Below are 19707 nucleotides of genomic sequence, written 5' to 3' on the forward strand. Positions count from 1 at the left end.
TTTTATTTTTGAAATCTGTTTTTCTTTTGAGAGCATTTTACCTTTTTTAAAATTTATTTTTCAGTTATACTTGACATATTATATTAGGCTTTTTACCTTTGGGTAACATTAATTAAATTATAAGAAGCAGTGTAGTTGTGCATATTACTCGGCTAGAGCACAGGTGGCAAACACGAGGCCCGAGGGCTGAATCCAGCCCTCCACCTTGTTTTATCCGGCCCAATACCTGGTTTCTACCCAGCAGCAGTGCTGAGCTCCTTGCCCCTAGTTAAGCAGTAGTCACATTTATAAAGTCCTAAAGTTACATTTGGCCCTTCGAAGGCAACTGCAAGGTGGATGTGGCCCCGGTGAAAATGAGTTTGACACCCTGGGCTAGAGCAATGCCTTACGCAGTTTGTTCCCAATAAAACCATTGATTAGATAATGTTATTTTGCCGTTGCAATATACCTTGATTATTTTAAGTTGTTTTTTTCTTAAAAAGTCCTGCAGAGTTCATAAAACATCTTTATTTTACATAAAAGCAAAATAACACAAAAGTGAACAGTATGAGAGGTAGCCACCATTAATATTTTTATAGGGAACATATATGTATATTCACAATATTTTATAGTTAAAATATGATCACACTGTAACATTATTTTATAACTTGCTTTTTTCACTTAACTTATCACAAACGTATTACATACCAGTAAGTATATATTTGACATCATCATTTAATGGCTGCATAGCTTTCCATTGTATAGTATTTTACGTAACCAGTAATTTATTGTCATAAATTTAATATTTTTCTCTTTTTCACTGTTTAAAAAAATACTAAAAGGTATATCATTGTAGCTGAATCTTTGCAAATATCCATAACTATATATGCTTTTGTACAATCATATGTAACTGTATGGACTTCTAGAAGAAAAACTGCTGGATCAAACATTTTGCATGTTTTTAAGGCTTTGATACTTACTGCCAAATTGCCATGCATTGAGGATGTACTTTCACCTGTAATTTACTACTTCGCCTATTTCTTTTCATCTTTGCTAATAGTAGGTATTACAAGAGCATTTTTTTTAAGTTCCAGAAACTAAAATCTCTAGCTTCTGATAAACGCATGCTTTTTGCTCCACATTCTAAACTGCTGACTGAAGCTGCATGACTAAGCGTAAATACAGCCAGAGCTGCAGAGGGGCATGCGACCTGAGGAAGCAGATGAGCTCAGCTTCTTCGTCTCTGTCTGTGAGATGCTGACTTTGTTCCAGTCTCAGTCGAATAGAAGTTAAATGTTAGTTCTAACAATTAAGTCCGATGAGTCCTGCTTACACGTGGGAATTACAAATAGTCCGGTATTCAGTACCCCAAGTCTTCAGAGATTTGTGGGTTGGAAAGTACAGCCGTTCATTTAGCCTCGCAATTCATTCTTAAATGTTTAATAGTAAACTTTCCCTAAATTTCTTCCAGTTTGTTGTTTCATCAGTGTTTCAGATGTTAAAATTTAATATTGTTGTTTTTATTTAAAAAGTGGGGTATAGTCATATTTTTTCCCATTAATTCCTTGTATTCCTATTACAGGCTATTCGAGTCACTCATGAGACCAGTGCCCATGAAGGTCAGACTGAGGTACTTCACATTTTTCCAAAGTTTTCTTGCCATGTGTAAATTTAACCACAGTGTTCTTGTATAACATGTCGTTTTATAAAATTACTTGGGCTTTTTTTCCTTTTGAAGGAATTTGCTTTTGTAAGAAGGAGTCACAAAGCAAGATAACATTTTTGGACAAACTGTTGACGTGCACGTCGGTACTGGCCACCTCAGTTTGTCCAGTCACTTGCAGAGACTGCAGGTTGTGTGTTGTTTGCCATGGGTGCCCGAAGGCCAGTGGCTTCCCTCTCTCAGCTATTTTCAACCTTTTTCTTCCCAAGGCGCATGTGGACTAATGACAGATTCTGCAGTGCACCAAAAAAATACAATATTTTTGTCATTCTGACAAAAAAATAGATATAATTTTGATTCATTAGTACTGGATGACTGTTGTTCTGTTGGCTGTTGTCATTCTTTTAATTTGACAGTCTAAGGGAAAAGAGGTCAATGCCCCTGACCAGAAAAGCCAGATATTGCATATTTTCAAAATTCCCGTGGCGCAGCAGTTGAAAATTGCTGCCCTAGCAGATTCCTTTGACTTGCGTGTATTTTGAGAAACATACCTGCACTATATAGTAGGGTAGATAACCTGTGTGACTTTCAAGAGTCTTTATCACACCCAGCTTCTAGCAAAAGGCTGCATCATTCCCTTTGCTCAGGGAATCTGTTCTGGGGCAATGTGATGATCTTCGCCATCTTCCTCTTAGCTAGTTCTTCAGCTTGGTTGCCTGTCCTCTCCTCCCACCCTTCTTTTTCAGTGGATTGCTTTCTCTTGCTACCTCTTTCCATTTCTTCTTTTCCTTCCCTCCAAACCTCTCTCTTCCACTCTCGGGGGAAGCCCGTCAAAAGGTATTTTGATAAAAATGAATAGAATTTAATTAGAGTTGTTTCGTGTATTTATAACCTATTTAAGTGTTAACATCAGAAAACTATAGATATTTTTCTTTTTCATCCCATGTGCGACTCAAAACCATACTTTTTAAGGTACAAAGCTGCCATTGCCTTTGTGCTTTAACAGTACTTGTAAAATACCTGATTTAAAAATAGTGAACGAAAGGAGTATTTCGTTTGGAGTGTTGTCCTGTAAACTGGAACGTCGCAGGTTCGTTTCCCGGTCAAGGCGCATACGTGGCTATTGATGTTTCTCTCTCTCTCTGTCTCTGCCTCTCCCTTCCTCTTTCTCTGGAATTAAAATAATAATACAAGTAAAAATAGTGAACTTAAATATTCCCACTATCTTGAAAAAAGTTTTAGAGGAAAAAACAATTGGATACTATGGTATAACAAAAATTATTCATAGATCAAACTGGATAACTGTGAATGTTTATTATTAAATCATTTAGGGATTTAAACATTAGTTCTTCCTAATTATATCATACCTTCTAGGTTGCTCTCAGGTTCTGCTTTAAGAAATACAGACTTTTGGTTTTTTGACTATTTACACAAGGACAGACACACAGACACACTCATGCATGTACAACATGTCTAAGTAGCTCCAGATTGGAAATTAGTGAAATGCTATTTTTCGAATTGCCTTATATGAACCTGACATGTTCTTAACCTTCACCGTGCTTCACTTTTTTGTTTTAAAATTGTAGGGTTAAAATTAGCGATCATGATGATGAGCATGAAATTTGTAAAGTATGAAAACAGTTATTTGTATCAATAATAAAGGAATCAAATGCTTTAAAACATGTTTACTTTTAAAAAATTGTCTTTGGGGTACTTTCTCTTGCCATCTTTGTGTTGCTTTATGCAAATGATGGCTTTAATGACTCATTTTAGGTACTGTTCACATCTCTTTTTCCAGATCTAAACTCCTTTATTCCTGAACTAAGATGCCGGTTACATATCATCTGAATGACCACCAGTATTTTAAAATACACATACTCTTGTGTGAGTTTATTGCCTTGTGTCTTAAACATTTTCTTCTTCTGTTTCTTATAATATTTCTACCAAACATTTTCCCTGCTATTACTAATGTAATTTGAATTTGCTTAACTTCTTGCCTGGAAGATCAGCTGCTTATGTAAATTCTCAGTCTTTAATGTTTTTTTTCTAATTCTTATTCCTCTTTATACAATTGTGCTGGATTACTTTTGCTGGAGTGTAACCCAAATCATTTGGCTATTCAGATTTTTCTAGGGCTTCCCTAAGTGCATAGAAAGCAGTGGTTCTCAAGGTGAGCTGGAGGTAGAAGTCAGGAAAACTTTTTCAAACTGTATTCCCATACGAATTAATTTCTGCTCCTTTCACATCTTTTATAGTCGAAGATCACTGCCAGAATGAGTCATACTTTTGATGTATATTCTAGCCCTAAAATGGATTAGGGTATACAAAAAACATTTGAGAACCATTACTGAAGTATATGTAGCAGTCATTCAGCCTCTTTAGCCTAGCTGTGTACAAGGTTTTCTTAGCACTTGTTCTTTCAGTTTTTCAACAGTGCTTTTGTTTTAAATATTGCTCTCTAGCCCTCCCTCACTTATTGGTGCTATGCTTTGCCTCTTGCAATTCCCTCTTTCTGAAAATATTTCTTCTCTCAATCTCTGTTCTTCCTGGTTTTTCCCATCTTCCAAGATTGGTTTTAAATACCACTTTCTTCATGAGAAATCCATCCCTCTTATGGACTCCTTTATACCACTCATACTATTTTTATTTTCACTGCTTTCATATTTTTAAAATTTATTTAAGATGGGTGTTTTCTTTTCACATTTTACCAGCTCTAAAATTACGATGTGTCTTACTGTTGATGTCATACTTTACGTACTTGGCGTTGTATACTGGTACATCTTATAACCATTAGATTTGGTGCCTCTGATTGATGAAATGTGGTGTTATATCACCCTTACTGTTAGCTCTTAGGCCGAGGATTGGTGTCTGATTCATCTGGGTTTGCTCCAAAGTATCCAACACTGTTCCTTGCACATAGGCACAACACATTTGTGAATTCACCAGAATTAGTTCACAACTATCCTTAAAGGTATAAGAGCTATCCCCTCCCAAAAAAGGCCAAATCTTGGTTTTTCATAGGCCCTTGAGTAAACCAAACATAGTTATTAGCAATTGTTCTTCATTAAAGCACTATCAACATTTTGGGGAAGGCTCAGTCCTTAGCCTGTGGGGCTGTTTTGTGCATTCCAGAGTGGAATATACATTGTTGTATACTAGTCATTTTACATGGGTGGGTAAAAGTAGGTTTATGGTTGTGATTATGTGAAACACAGGGTTTATTTTTATTCTTTTAATGGTATGTATTTTTCTATACAAACAAGTATAAATGTACCTTGGCCCACCCCCGTATTTTAGTGACTCCCAGTCACTGAGAGAACAAAAACCTCACCGTACATTTCCAAATCCAATATTGACCAGCTTGAAACTCCTGCAGCAGGCACTGTTTTTGTGACCATCTCATTTCTGGTCCATCTGTCATCTGGGGACTTAAGTCTCAGCATATTATTATCTCCATTACCCTGTATTCTAGCACACTGGTTTTTGCCAGTTCCCATAAGCATCTAGGTTTTTCCCATTCGTTTTAGTTTATTTGGGCTTCCATAACAAAATACCTTGGACTTGGTGACTTAACAGCAGAAATGGATTTTCCTCACACATCTGGAGGCCAGAAGTCAGCATCATCAAGGTGCCGTCTGGGTTGGTTTTGGTGAGGCCTCCCTTCCTGGCTTACAGACAGGTGCCGTCTCACTGTGTCCGCACGTGGCCTGCCTTCTTTGTGCATGGGGGGCAGAGAGAGAGGTCTCTTTCTTTTCTTATAAGGACCCCAGTGCTGTCAGAGTAGGCTCCATTTTTCTGATCTCACTTAAACATAATTACCTCCTTAAAGGCTCTTTCTCTAAATACAGTCACACTGTGGGGTTAGGGCTATAACATACGAATTTGGGGGTAACACAGTGAGGTTTATAGCACCATCTTTGTGCTTTCTGGTGACCCATGAATCTTCTGGATAGACCCTTTCTCTTTGCACAGTCTGCACCTTCCAATCCTTTAGGTCTTACCTGAAAAGTAATTTTCAAAGAGACTTTCTTTCATCACTGTGAGGTATGTGCACTGCTGTGAATTTTCTGTTATAAAATCCTGCTTATTTTCTTTCCGACACTATTTAATAATCTATAAGTTAGTTTCTTCTGTTTTTGTTTATTCTGTGTATGAGTCCCATGAAGGCATATGCCTTTTTTTTTTTTTTTTTTTGGCATTCACCTGTCTCCTTAGGACAGTGCTTGGCATATGTAGACATTTATGAGAAGTTGTATAGTATAAAAGTAAGGAATATGGGAGGTAGGTTTTTATACTGACTCCACTACTTAGTAGCTTAGGCAAGATACTTTCCTTAGCATAAAATGAAGATAATAGCATGAACCCTATGGGATTTCTGTGAAGATTAAGGAGTTAGTCATACAAAGTACTTAGAATAGTGCCTGGCCTATAGCAGGCCTTCAGTAAAAATTAGGTGATAATTTTATTTTACTGGACATTCAGAAAAATGGATGTGAGTGGTAGAGTGTGACACTGAAGTAAAAGGATGAAGTCAAATCAGGGGGCAGCTAGAATTTTATAGACAGTAGAAAACCACCAAAGATGGTGTGCTGAGTTTCTGGTGAGTTCATGGGCATCTGTGTAGAAGTTGGATATGCTAAAGCTCTGTGGAGGTGTCTGGAGTCTTCTGCATTTGGGTAATAGAACCTTGAGAATTCTGTAGAGAGAGAATAGTAGTGGCCATAGTAAAACCTGGGGTGTGTAGGTGTTGAAGGAGTGGGCAGAGGGAGAGGAGCTGACAATAACAGTCCAAAAGCAATGGCAGTCGTCACCAACATCACTTGATACTCTCTGTCAGAACACTTTCAGGGGAATGGAGTAGGCAGGAGCTTTACTGTCTGCAGAGATTTGTCGACTAAATGTGGTATTGGTTGACTAAAATATAGTAGTCTTAGGAGGATTGCCCATAGCATGTTGCTATAGAGTAATTGTTTACTTGTATGTTTTTCCCCTTCCCACCATGATTGTTCAGAAATTTGGACAGTAGCCCCACTGTCATTAACCTATACTGAATATTATTGCTTTGATGATTCAACTTAAGATGGGAACGATAAAAGGACAATGGTGGGATTCGAGGAATTTAAATAAGTGTTTTTTAAATTGTGATACAATAATGGAAGCAATCTGTAAATCAAATGTGAAGGCGAGGGAAAAAAATCCAAAAGGGATCTCTGATCAAGACGGCATAGGTAAACACGGCTTACCTCCTTGCACAATTAGAGCAACATTACAACTAAAATAGAGAACAACTGTCACTCAGAACCATCAGAAATCAAGTTGAGTGGAAGCCTGACAACTACAGAATTAAAAAAACTACATTTATCCAGACTGATAGGAGGGTGGAGATGTGGAATGAGCTGGTCGCACATCCAATGTGGTGGACAGAAATTTGGGAGGGATATCTTGGGACTGAGGAGTCCCAGTCGCACACCAGGCCCCCCAGCCCAGGGTTCCATTGCTAGGAAAATAAGCCCTCGTAACTTCTGGCTGCAAAAACCAGTAGGGATTGAGTCTGTGGAAGAAAATTCTGGAGTCCCAAGCAGGTCCTCTTAAAGAACCCACAGTGGACTCACTCAGACTCACTCCTGCTGAGCTCCAGCATCGGGGTAACAGCTTGCAGGGCACCAGTGGATATGGAGAGGAACTGAAGTGTCTCATCAAGGTGACATCTGGGGACAGCTTTCTCCCAGACAGAAAGGTAGGCAAAGGCCATTGTACCTTTTCTGAACCCTCCCCCACAGAACCATAGAGCAGGTAGGTGGGTGTCATATCTGAGACTCCATCAACCTTGCAAACACTGTTTGCCCCACCCTGGGGATCCCTAGAGACTCTGCCCCACCCAGCTTTCAGTCCCACCAAAGCTGCTTTTCCATATGAATTATGGGCTGGTCTTGGCTCACACTTTACAACTTCCTAATTTCTCTCAAACAACCAGCCTACCTCAGTGAGCCCCCAACCCTGTACCTCTTGCTAAGTGGCCCCAGGCCTGGCACTAGCATTAGCCAGCCTAGATTCACAGCTTAGCTCTGCCTGGGAAGCTCCAAGCCCAGCGTAAGTAGCAGCTGCCTCAGATTGCTTTACAGTTCATGCAGGGTGGCCCTGGGCAGAACACAGGTGGAAGCTGACCTTGGCTGCACCGCCTGGGAAACCCCAGGGCCTCTACATCCAGTAGACAGCCACAGACTACGTGGGAGCACCACTACCCTGCCCCTGCATAGCTGATCCAGCATGGAAGGCGGAGGTTGGTAGTCAGTAATCACAGCTCATACTTGCAGCTGACTGGCCTGGGTAAATTCCTCCCATTGATCTGCCAACCAAGCCTCAACTACAAGAGGAGGGTGTACTCAGCTCACACAAAGGTCACACCTTGAGTACCCAGATAGAGGACACTGTGCCACTGGATTCTACAGGACACCTACTACCTTAGGCCACAGTACCAAGACACGGAGTCATAACCACTCTACCTAATACCTAGAAACAAACACAGCAAGGTTGCCAGAATGAGGAGAGAAAGAAACATGACCCAAGTGAAAGAACAGATCAAAACTCCAGAAAAAGAGCTAGATGAAATAGAAATAAGCAATCTATCAGATGCAGAGTTCAAAACACTGGTTATAAGGATGCTCAAGGAACTTAGTGAGGACCTCAACAACATAAAAAAAGATCTAGTCAGAGATGAAGGATATACTAATTAAAGTAAGGAAGAATTTACAGTGATACAACAGTAGAGTGGATGAAGCCAAGAATCAAACAAATGATTTGGAACATAAGGAAGCAAAAAATAAATCAGAACAAGAAGAAAAAAGAATCCCACCAATATGAGGATAGTATAAGCAACCTTTTGGACAACTTCAAGAGGTCCAACATTTGTGTCACAGGGGTACCAGGAGGAGAAGAAAAAGAGCAAAAAATTGAAAATCTATTTAAAAAAATAATGAAAGGAAACTTCCCTAATTTGGTGAAGGAAATAGACATGCAAGTCCAGGAAGCACACAGAGTCCCAGACAAGATGGATACAAAGAGGCCCACTCCAAGACACATCATAATTAAAATGCCACAGGTTAAAGATAGTGAATCTTAAAAGCATCAAGAGAAAAGAAGTTATCTACAGAAGCATTCCCATAAGACGTCCCGCTGATTTCTTAAAAGAAATGTTGCAGGCTAAAAGGGATTGGCAGGAAATATTCAAAGTGATAGCAACAGGGACCTACATCCAAGAATGCTCTACCCAGCAAAGCTGTCATTTAGAATTGAAGGGCAGATAAAGAACTTTCCAGACAAGAAAATAAAGGAGTTCATTATCACCAAACCATTATATTATGAAATGTTAAAGGGACTTTTTGAAGAAAAAGAAGATCAAAACTATGAAGAATAAAATGGCAATAATACATATCTATCAACAATTGAATCTAAAAAGCAAAGTAAGCAAAGAAGAACAGAGACAGAATCCTGGATATGAAGAGTAGTAGTTGGCAGTTGAGAGAAGGGTGTGGGGGGATGGGTGAAGAGGTGAGAGGATTAGGAAGTACAAATAACCCTGGCTGGTGTAGCTCAGTTGATTGAGCCACGGGCCTGTGAAGCAAATGGTTGTCAGTTCGATTCCCAGTCAGGGCACATGCCTGGGTTGCAGGCCAGGTCCCCAGTAGGGGACAGATGAGAGGCAACCACACATTGATGTTTCCCTTCTACTTTTTCTCCTTCCCTTCCCCCTCTCTAAAAATAAATTTAAAAAATATTTTTTAAAAAGAAGTATAAATAGGTAGTTACAGAATAGCAGCCATCAGGATGTAAAGTACAGTATAGGAAATGGAGCAGCCAAAGAATTTACACACATGGCCATGGACATGATCAGTGAATGGTGTAGGGATTGCCTGAGGGAGTCGGGCCTGGTGGGTGAAAGGGGGCAAAAGGGGAAAAATTGTGACAACTGAAATAACATAATAAAAATATATAATTTTTAAAATTTGTGGTAATAACATTTAAAGAAGAATCCAAAAGGATATTTTATTTGCCTTCAAAGTCTATTTTTGTCACTTCATTCATACTTACCTAAAAAAGCAGTTTCTAAAGTGTGTGATTTCTCCATATTAATTTAGGAGCAATATGAGTAGATATTTCTTGATGATTTATTTATTCATTTTTTTTTAAATTGAAGTCTGGTCAGGAACCTCTGTGTATTTGTAGTGTAATAAAAAAATAATAGAAACTGGCACAGTTGCTTTATTTTTATTTATTTTCCTTTTAAAAACATATTTACTTTTAAGGATTTTACTTATTTATTAGAGAGAGTGGAAGGGAGAGAGAAAGAGAGAGAAACATCCACTGGTTGCCTCTCATGCCCCCAACTGGGTACCTGGCCTGCAACCGGGAATCAAACTGGTGACCTCCCGGTTCAGAGGCTGGAGCTCAGTCCACTGAGTCACACCAGCCAGGGCTGTTTTTTTAAAATAAACATGCCAGTATGAAAAAGATAGCAAAAGACACTTTTAACTGTTAACATTTATTTATTTTGAATCTTTTTTAAACAGGTGAGGTTAAACAATTGTGTGGGTTTTTTTCCCTTAACGTTTTATTATGAGCAGTTTCATGTTTCATCAAAATCCTTTCTTAAGTTTTCCGTGGCCATATGCTGTCATGTGAATGAACCATAATTTAATTTCTAATTCCTTTAACTTTTGATGTTCAGGTGGTTTTCAGTTTTTCAAGTTAAAAATATAACTTCCTTGAATTTCTTTGTTTATCCATGTACTCATTTTAAGTTCTTCCTTTAAGGTAAGTTTCTTGTAGATAGAATTACCTTGAGTCAAGGAAATGAACATTTTTAAGGGTCTTGTTACATAATATGTAATTGTCTTTCTTTTATTTGATTAACCAGGTAACCTGTTTGAGCACCTACTATGCCAGGTACTACTGAGTTAGGAGCTGTATGTCCAGAGATACATTATCCTTTACAACATTTCTAATTCTTTGATTATCATTAGATACTTTACAGAGTCGTCTCTCTTCTGTTATGCACACAGAGCTGTGTACATTAACTGAAGGAAACGGTGACTTTTTAGACAGACACTCTTCCCCCACCTTTTTGTTAAAGTTCAGCTCATTTATTTTTAGCTTTCATGGCATTTGTAGTTTTTTATTATTGACAGTTGAAAGAGTTGTTGACTCATTTTTGTATGTGCAAAGTGACACGCACATTAATGGTGAAGGAATAACAATTTTACCTTTTAGAACCCGAGTATTTTTTGTTTCTGAATTAATTATAAGTTTTAAAAATTGAAAGATTTGAATAGTGTTTGGATAATACAGGTAGAAACAGTAATAGATTTGCCTCTATGAATCAGTGAAGTTGTTTGGTTGGTGGTGGTCTTCTGTGTAATGGAAACTCTGAACTTGGAGCTCATGGGCTCTGTCTCTGGCTTTGACGGCCCCTAGTTCCATGGCTTGTGGCAGGTCATCTAATCCTTGTGCTTCGTCGGAAGAAAAACCACTGACATGATACGGACTGTATCCACATCACTCGCTCTCTTTTTTTTCATTCTGAGAGGATGTAAGTCAGAATCAGGATGCTTAAAGATCTCGTAAAGTGAATGTATGTACCTACTTCCTCCAAAAAAAATAATATGTTAAATTTCTTAGAACTCTTTCTGCAAAGCAAAACATGTAATCTTCTTTTGAAATTCCTAGGGTCTCTGAAAGGCCTGCTCTTGGTTTCTCTGACCAAAACGGAGAAATAGGTTTATGTTACGTGGACGGTGGTTTGTGTGAAGTCACAATGTGCTGTTGCCATATCCAGGCTCAGAGCAGAGAGGGCACAGGTTCACCGTTAATGTCCCGGCAAAAATGGATGTTGTTACTAATTTTAGTGAAGTATATACTTTTTAGCAAGTTTGGATTTCCCTACTAGAACTGAAAAGCTGAGGAACTGAGTTCCTTATTGAGACAGTCTAGAAAGCAAACTCTTTATTGAGACTCTTCTAAAAGACTCAAGAATAAATAGTGGATATTTGATCTTTTCCAATTAGCATGGAAAACAAAGTAAAAAAACTGGATATTTAGTCTTAAGATTCAGCTCACGATTTAAATTTTTGTATTTGAAAGCAAGGCTAACTTAGTTACTTAACTGCGTTGACAGCTAATATAATATTAGGAAAATTTAAGAGTTGGTATGTTTGTTGGTATATTTAGGCACAGATCCCAAACAAAAGCCTAAAACTAAGTAGAACAAGAACACTGATGAAGAAACTACCCAGTAATCCTGCTTCTACCCTAAGCACAAAGTAACATGAGTAAATTTTAAGCTGGTGGGTAACCATAGCAAAAACAAAACCCGAATAGCACAACTCCTGACTAGATGGACTCAACTCCACATACTGAAGGCCTAGCAGAAGAAGAGGCATGCCCATTCCTAGGTACTATTCATCTCAGTCTCTATGTTCTTACATAGTAAGTGTGGCTTGTAACCAGATATTATAAGACAAAGAAGGAAACAAGAAGAATAATAACACACTGTCACAAAAAAAAAACAACCAATCAACAGAATTTGACTCAGATGTAATGAAGATGTTGCAACTGTCAGTTGCAATTTAAAAAGAACAGTAATTAACATGATAAAGGTTCAGGTAGAAAAGGTAGACAGTGTATACCAGCAGATGTGGAATATCAACAGTGAGTTGGAGACCATAAGAAAGAATCAAATGGAGTGCTTGTAATTAAAAACACAGTACAAGAAATGAAGAGTGCTTTAATTGGGTTCACCAGTACATTCAATAAAGTTAAGGAAAGAATCGGTAGGTGTGAAGATAAATCTTTACAAATTTATTCTTACCTACAGCCACACCACCCTGTATGTGCCCAATCTCATCTCTCTTGGAAACTAAGCAGTGTCAGGTCTGGTGAGTACTTGGATAGGAGAAACTTATCCAAACTGCATCACAAAAATAAAAAATTGTGGAGGGGAGAAAAACAACCAAAAACCCAGAGCATCTAAGAATGGTGGCTTGATTTCAAATGATTTAATAGTTAAAAGTGGGATCCTGGAAGGAAAAGAGAGAGGTGGGGTTGAGGAGTGGACATACTATAGAAGAAAATACGAGGTCTGTCCAGAAGGTATCCAGCCATGTAATATGAACAATAGAAACATTACTGAAGAAGATACAAGGTACAGGAAACATTGTACATAGGACGGTGATATCTCAGACCACTTCAAAGTGGGCACCTTGGTATCTGACACAGTTCTGCCAATTTCTATCATCAGCTGCCTAGTTGTATTTGCCTGAATCTAATGGATGGGTTAAAATCTCTTCCCTTTCAAACGTTATTTTGGTATTGGGAAAAGCCAGAAGTTGCAGGAAAAGCCAGATTTAAAATCTCTTCCCTTTCAAACATCATTTTGGTTTTGGGAAAAGCCAAATCTCGGCTGTAGTGGGGCTGAGTCATCTGGGCAATTTGATGTTTCACTAAAAACTCTGCACAAGACTTGATGTGTGAGTGGGCACGTTGTCATGATGAAGCTGCCAATCACCAGTTGCCCACAGCTGTGGCCTTTTCAATCATCCAAATAGTTTCTGTGGAGCAGTGTTCAAACCTAACACAAAATATCATGCAGGTTCATTGCTGTATTTGCTCAGTCATTTCATTTTTAATGTGACAGCCAAACAGTACGCATGCTCACTCAACAGTGTCTACTGCCACTACTGACTAGTATAGTGAAGTCATCAATGTTCACACATGCTTATTCCAGTCCACTCTCCTTGGCTGCCAGGTTACATTGATGCCACGCAAACTGTTCTAGTTATATTAACAGTGGCAGGGCTTTTTCCAGATAGACCCCATATATGAAGTGCTAATGTCCAAATATATTGCCCAAAGTAAAGATATTCAACAGCTTCAAGAGTCTCAGACAATAGAAGGTGATATGAATACCCTTATTCTCCAAAGACACACACACACATATACAGTCTTCAAACTTCTGAAAACCAGAGAGATATATGTAAAATATTCAAGTCAGAGGGAAAAGATATCAGACAGAACAAAGATAAAAAATTACAGCAGATTTCTCATCAGAAGTTATGTAACATAGAAACAATGGAATGACATTTTTAAGTGCTGAAAGAAATCAATAGAACAAAAATATCTTAAACAAAATAAAGACCTCTGAGGGTAGTATAATTAGGAGAGAAGTGTTTAAAAAATAGAAAATGGTGCAGATTTGCCTTATTTGAGAAGGTGAACTGTGGAAGCACATGCAGATGTGTGGTTGATGTGAGATAATATTTTTCCTACTATGTTATTGCTTGTTGGTCTCATAAAATTTATACATTTGTATTTGAGTATTTTGGATCCAGTGTTATATATTAGAAACTTGAGGAAACTTGGTGCTTCTACTAATAATCACACTTGAGGGCAATTTAACAGCAGCAAATGTGGTACAAGTCTCAAGACCTTTTATCTCCTAAAAGTAGAATAGCACAGAGTACTGGTATATGTTGTGATAAAGCCCCATTGCTTCAGGTACACACATACCTGCACACACTGTAAGGACAGGAGATAAGGCTGTCCTGTTCACGGTAGTATACCAAGGGCCTGGTATATCTGACACATAGCAGGTGCTCAGTAAATGCTGGACATGCAGCTAGAATTGGTTAAACATTGGCAGGAAAAAAAATAAAGAAATACAGATTTTAGTCACAAACAAAAGCAGAGAATTCATGCCCAGCTCACTAGCACTACAACTTGTATCTGTACAAAGAATGGAGATCAATAAATAGAACAATGAAGGTAAATAACAAATAATTTTGTTCTTTTTAAAATTGCCCTAGAAATACTTGACTTTCTAAATAAAAATAGTAACCATGTACAGTAAATTTATAATATATATAAAAATGTATGGCAATAGCACCAAAGGATGGAAGGAAGAAATTGGGATAATACTGCTGTAATACTCTTACACGACATATGAAGTGGTGCAATATTATTTGAAGATAATATTACAAAAGATATAGGTACAGTAACCTACAAAGGAGTTCCCATCAGACTGTCAGCTGATTTCTCAAAAGAGACCTTACAGGCAAGAAGGGGCTGGAGAGAAGTATTCCAAGTCATGAAAACCAAAGACCTACAACCAAAATTGCTCTATCCAGCAAAGCTTTCATTTAGAATGGAAGAACAGATAAAGTGCTTCTCAGATAAGGTCAAGTTGAAGGAGTTCATCATCACCAAGCCCTTATTATATGAATGGTAAAGGAACTTATCTAAGAAAAAGAATATAAAGAACATGTATACTAAAATGACAGCAAGCTCACAATTGCTAACAACCACACCTAAAATAAAAACAAACTAAGGAAACAACTAGAATAGGAACAGAACCACAGAAATGGAGATCACATGGAGGGTTAGCAACAGGGGAGTGGGAGGAGGAGGGGGGAAGGTACAGAGAATGAGTAGCATAGATGGCAGGCAGAAAATAGACGGGGAGGGCAAGAATAGTATGGGAAATGTAAAACCTATAGAACTTAAGACACATGGACATGAACTAAAGGGGGGAATGTGGGTGGGAGAGGGTGTGCAGGGTGGAGGGGAATGAAGGGGGGAAATGGGACAACTGTAATAACAATCACTGAAATATATTTAAAAATATTACAAAAGTTATAAATTCTTGGACAATTATTAAACAAGGTAAAAGAGAGTATAAATCCTGTGACTAAAGATATAAATCTTTGGACAATTACTAAACCAGGTAAAAAGGAGTATAAACAAGACAGTAGTACAGATAAAATGAAATAAAAAAATCAAAAAAAGGCTGAAAAGGAACAAAGAACAGATGAAAAAATAGAAAACTTCCAAGGTATGATTTTAATAAGACCATATTAAAATTAAACAAAGTTACTAAATGTAGATGGTCTAAATGTAAACACACAAATTGAGGAAAAGACGATCACATCAGTAAAAAGCAAAACTCAGTTATGTGCTGTCTACAAGAAAGGCAGAAAGCTTAAAATGAAAAGAATGGGGTTAATTCTTTCTGTCTATGAACACAGTATGTGTTCCCACTTATTTGTGTCTTCTTCAGTTACTTTTTTCAGTGTCAGAATTTTCCAAGTACAGGTCTTTTAGATCCTTGGTTAAATTTATTCCAAGATTTTTTTAAAGTAAATCTTTATTTTTTTAAAGATTTTATTTATTTATCTTTAGAGGGGAAGGGAAGGAGAGAGGGAGAGAAACATCAATGTACGGTTGCCTTTCGTGCGTCCCCTGCTGGGAACTGGTCTGCAACCCAGGCATGTGCCCTGACTGGGAATCAAACTGCGATTGTCTGGTTCACAGGCCCACGCTCAATCCACTGAGCTACACCAGCCAGGGCTCAAGATTTTTTTTTTGAGTAATTGTAAATGGGATTGTTTTTTTAGTTTGTCTTTCTGATAGGCAAACTAAGAAAACAATAATTTATTATTTGTGTATAAAAATACTAGTGGTTTATGGGTGTTTATTTTATAATCTGCTACTTTACTGAATTCATTATCAGTTGTAGAAGTTTTTCAGTGGAATCTTTGGGTTTCTCTGTATACAGTATCATGTCATCTGCAAATAATAGTTTCACTTTCTTTCCAAGTTGAATGCCTTTTGTATCTTCTTTTCTGATTGCTGTGGCTAGGACTTCCAGTACTGTGTTGAATAAGAGTGGTGAAAGCGGCATCCTTGTCTTGTTCCTGATCTTAAGGGGAATACTTTTATAGTTTTTGCACATTGAGGATGATATTGGCTCTGAGTCATATATGGCCTTTATTACATTGAGGTATGTTCCCTGTATTCTCAGTTTACTGGCAGTTTTTATCATAAATGGGTGCTGAGTTTTATCAAAAGCTTTTGCTGCATCTATTGATAAGATTGTGTGGTTTTTATCCTTCATTTTGTTTATGTGGAATATCATATTCATTGATTTATGGGTATTATACCAACCTTGTATCCTTGGAAAAAATCCTACTTGGTCATGTTGTATGACCTTTTTATGTGTTGCTGGATCTAGTTTGCTAATATTTTGTTGAGGTTTTAGCATTTATGTTCACCAGGATTATTGGCCTATTATACTATCTATACTATCCAAAGCAATCTATAATCAATGTAATTTCTATCAAGATAACAATGGCATATTTCATAGAACTAGAACAAATATTCCAAAACTTTATATGGAGCCACAAAAGACCTTGAATAGCCATGGCAATCTTGAGAAAGAACAAAGTTTGAGGACTCATGCTACTGGATATCAAACTATACTACAAGGCCATAGTAATCCAGACGGCGTGGTACTGGCATAAAAACAGACATAGATTAGTAGAGACCCTAGAAAATAAACCCATGCCTTTATAGTCAATTAATATTTGACAGAACAGGCAAAAACATACAATGGGGTAAAGATAGTCTATTCAACAAATGGTGATGGTAAAATTGGACAGATATGTGCAAAAAAAGGAAAATAGGTCACCTTGTTACACCATTCAGAAGAATCAACTTAAAGTGGATTAAAGGCTTAAATGTTAGACTCAAAACCATGAAAAGAAAATATAGGCAGTAAAATCTTCAACATTTCTTGTAGCAGTGTTTTTTTTTTCTGATAAAGCACTTCAGGAAACAGAAAAAGAAATAAACAAATTGGATTACATCAAACTGAAAAGTTTTTGCACAGCAAAGGAAATCATCAACAATATGAAAAGGTAACATATTGTCCAGATTTTCCCATTGTCCAGAATGGGAAAACATTTGTCAATGATAAGATAAGGAATTAATATCCAAAATTTATAAGGAACTTATGAAACTCAGCACCAAAAAAATAAATGATTTAATTAAGAAATGGGCAAAGGGTCTAAATAGACACTTCTCCAAAGAAGACATTCAGATGGCCAAGAGACATACGAAAGGATGTTCAATATCACTAATAATCAGAGAAATGCAAATTAAAACTATAATGAGATATCACTGCACATTGTCAAAATCACTATCATCAGTCAACAAACAACAAGTATTGGCAAGGATGTAGAGAAAAGAGAACCATCCTATGCTGTTGGTGGGAATGCAGATTTGGTGTAGCCACAATGGAGAGCAATATGGAGTTACCTCAACACTTTAAAAATGGAATTGTTTTATGACCCAGCAATTTCACTTCTAGGAATATAGTCAAAGAAACCTGAAACACTAATTCCAAATAATATATGTACCCTATGTTCATTTTGTTATTTACAGTAGGTAAGATTTGTAAGCAGCACAAGTTCCCATATTGTGTAGGTGAGTGGATTAAAAAGCTGTGGCACGTGTACACAATGGACTACTAATCAGCTGTGATAAAGAAGAAAATCTTATACCCTGGCTGGGTCGCTCAGTAGGTTGAAGGTCTTGTGTACCAAAAGGTTGCAGATTTGATCTCCAGTCAGGGCACATAGGTTGTGAGTTTGATTCTTGGTTGCAGTACATACGTGAAGCAACCAATTAATGCTTCTCCCTCTCTCTCTCTCTGTCTTCCCTCCCACACCCTGCCCTCTTTCTTGTCCCCCTTCCTCTCTCTCTCAAATCAATAAAAACTTATCCTTGGGTGAAGATTTAAAAAAAAGAAAAGGGGCAATTCTTACCCTTTATGACAGCATGGATGGACCTAGGCAGTATTATGCTAAGTGAAAAAGCCAGTCAGAGAAAGACAAGTACCATAGGATTTTACTTGTATGTGGAATCTAATGAGCAGAATGAACCTTGAAGTGGAGACAGACTCATGAATACAAAGAACAGATCGACAACTGTCAGAGGGGTGGGGGTTGGGGACTGGGTGAGGAGGTTGAAGGGATTAAACAAACAAACAAAAAAAACCTCATGGACACAGATGACATTACGGTGACTGCCAGAGGGTGTGGAGGTGGGGGGAGGTAGAAGTCAGTAAAGGGGGTTAATGATGGTGGAACAAGACTTGTTTCTAGGGGTGGTAAACATGTAACACAAAATACAAAGAATGTACAGTTGTACATTTGAAACCTATGTAATTTTATTAACCAATGTGACCCTAATACAGTCAGTAAAAAATCAATTGAAAAATGAAATTGAAAGAATGGGGAAAGATGTATAATACAAACACCAATCACAAAAGCAAGCTGGAATAGCTGTATTAACATTATATGAGGTAGACTTCAGAACAGGGAATATTACCAGTGATAAAGAAAGACATTACATAAGGATAAATAGATCAGTCCAGCAAGAAGACATGACATACATATAATAAAGCTTGTGTAGGCAGCTAAAATACAGCCTCTAAATATGAGGCAAACACTTATAAAGCCAAAGAGAGAATAGACAAGTCCATGATTAGAGTTGGAGATTTCAATACTCATCTCAGTAATTGGTAGAATAAATAGACACAGCAAATTGTAAGAACATGCAAAACCTGAACAACATTATCAGACAACTTGGCACTATTAACATTTATGGAAAACTTCATTCAATAACAGCTAATTATTCTTTTCAGGTATACATGGAATGTTTGCCAAGATAAGGCATGTTATAGATCAGAAAATAAACCTTAACAAATTTTTTAAAAATTTAAATCATACAAAGGGTGTTTTCTAACCATAATGAATTAAGTTTAGACATTAGTTACAGGAAAAAAATCTGAGATTTTCTGCATCTCCAAATATTTAAAAATTAACACATTTCTAAATAGGTCATGGATCAAAGAGGAAGGGACAAAGGAAATTAGAAAACATTTGCGTTACTGGAAAAATTTAAAAATAAAAATATTTAGGTTGTAGTTAAAGCAGGGATTAGAGACAGTAGACAATGCTTATAGTAGAAAAGGAAAAAGACGTCGAGTCACTTCCTAAGTTTTTAACCTTAAGGTAGTAAAAGAAGGTAAAATAAACCAAAATTAAGCAGAAGGAAGAAATAATAAAGATGAAAGTAAAAATCAATGAAATTCATTATTGTGCTAGAGGTCCTAACCAATGCAGTAAGGCAAGAAAAGGAAGTAAAAGTCACATGGTTAGAAAGGAAGAGAC

General features: G+C 37.3%; 1 protein-coding gene across 2 annotated transcripts in view; it reads left to right on the forward strand.

Moving 5' to 3' along the window:
* The window catches only part of UCHL3 (ubiquitin C-terminal hydrolase L3), a 44055-nt gene that overhangs the window by 11132 nt on the left and 13216 nt on the right, over positions 1 to 19707 (forward strand). For both annotated transcript variants that reach the window (XM_037153249.2, XM_053665627.1), the window contains exon 5: positions 1562 to 1609. In XM_037153249.2, the coding sequence (XP_037009144.1) occupies positions 1562 to 1609 (48 nt within the window). The remainder of the gene's footprint in view (positions 1 to 1561; positions 1610 to 19707) is intronic.

This window comes from Artibeus jamaicensis, unplaced genomic scaffold (assembly GCF_021234435.1).
Source record: "Artibeus jamaicensis isolate MK-2021 breed Jamaican fruit bat unplaced genomic scaffold, CSHL_Jam_final contig_415, whole genome shotgun sequence".
In the NCBI taxonomy this organism is placed as follows: domain Eukaryota; kingdom Metazoa; phylum Chordata; class Mammalia; order Chiroptera; family Phyllostomidae; genus Artibeus; species Artibeus jamaicensis.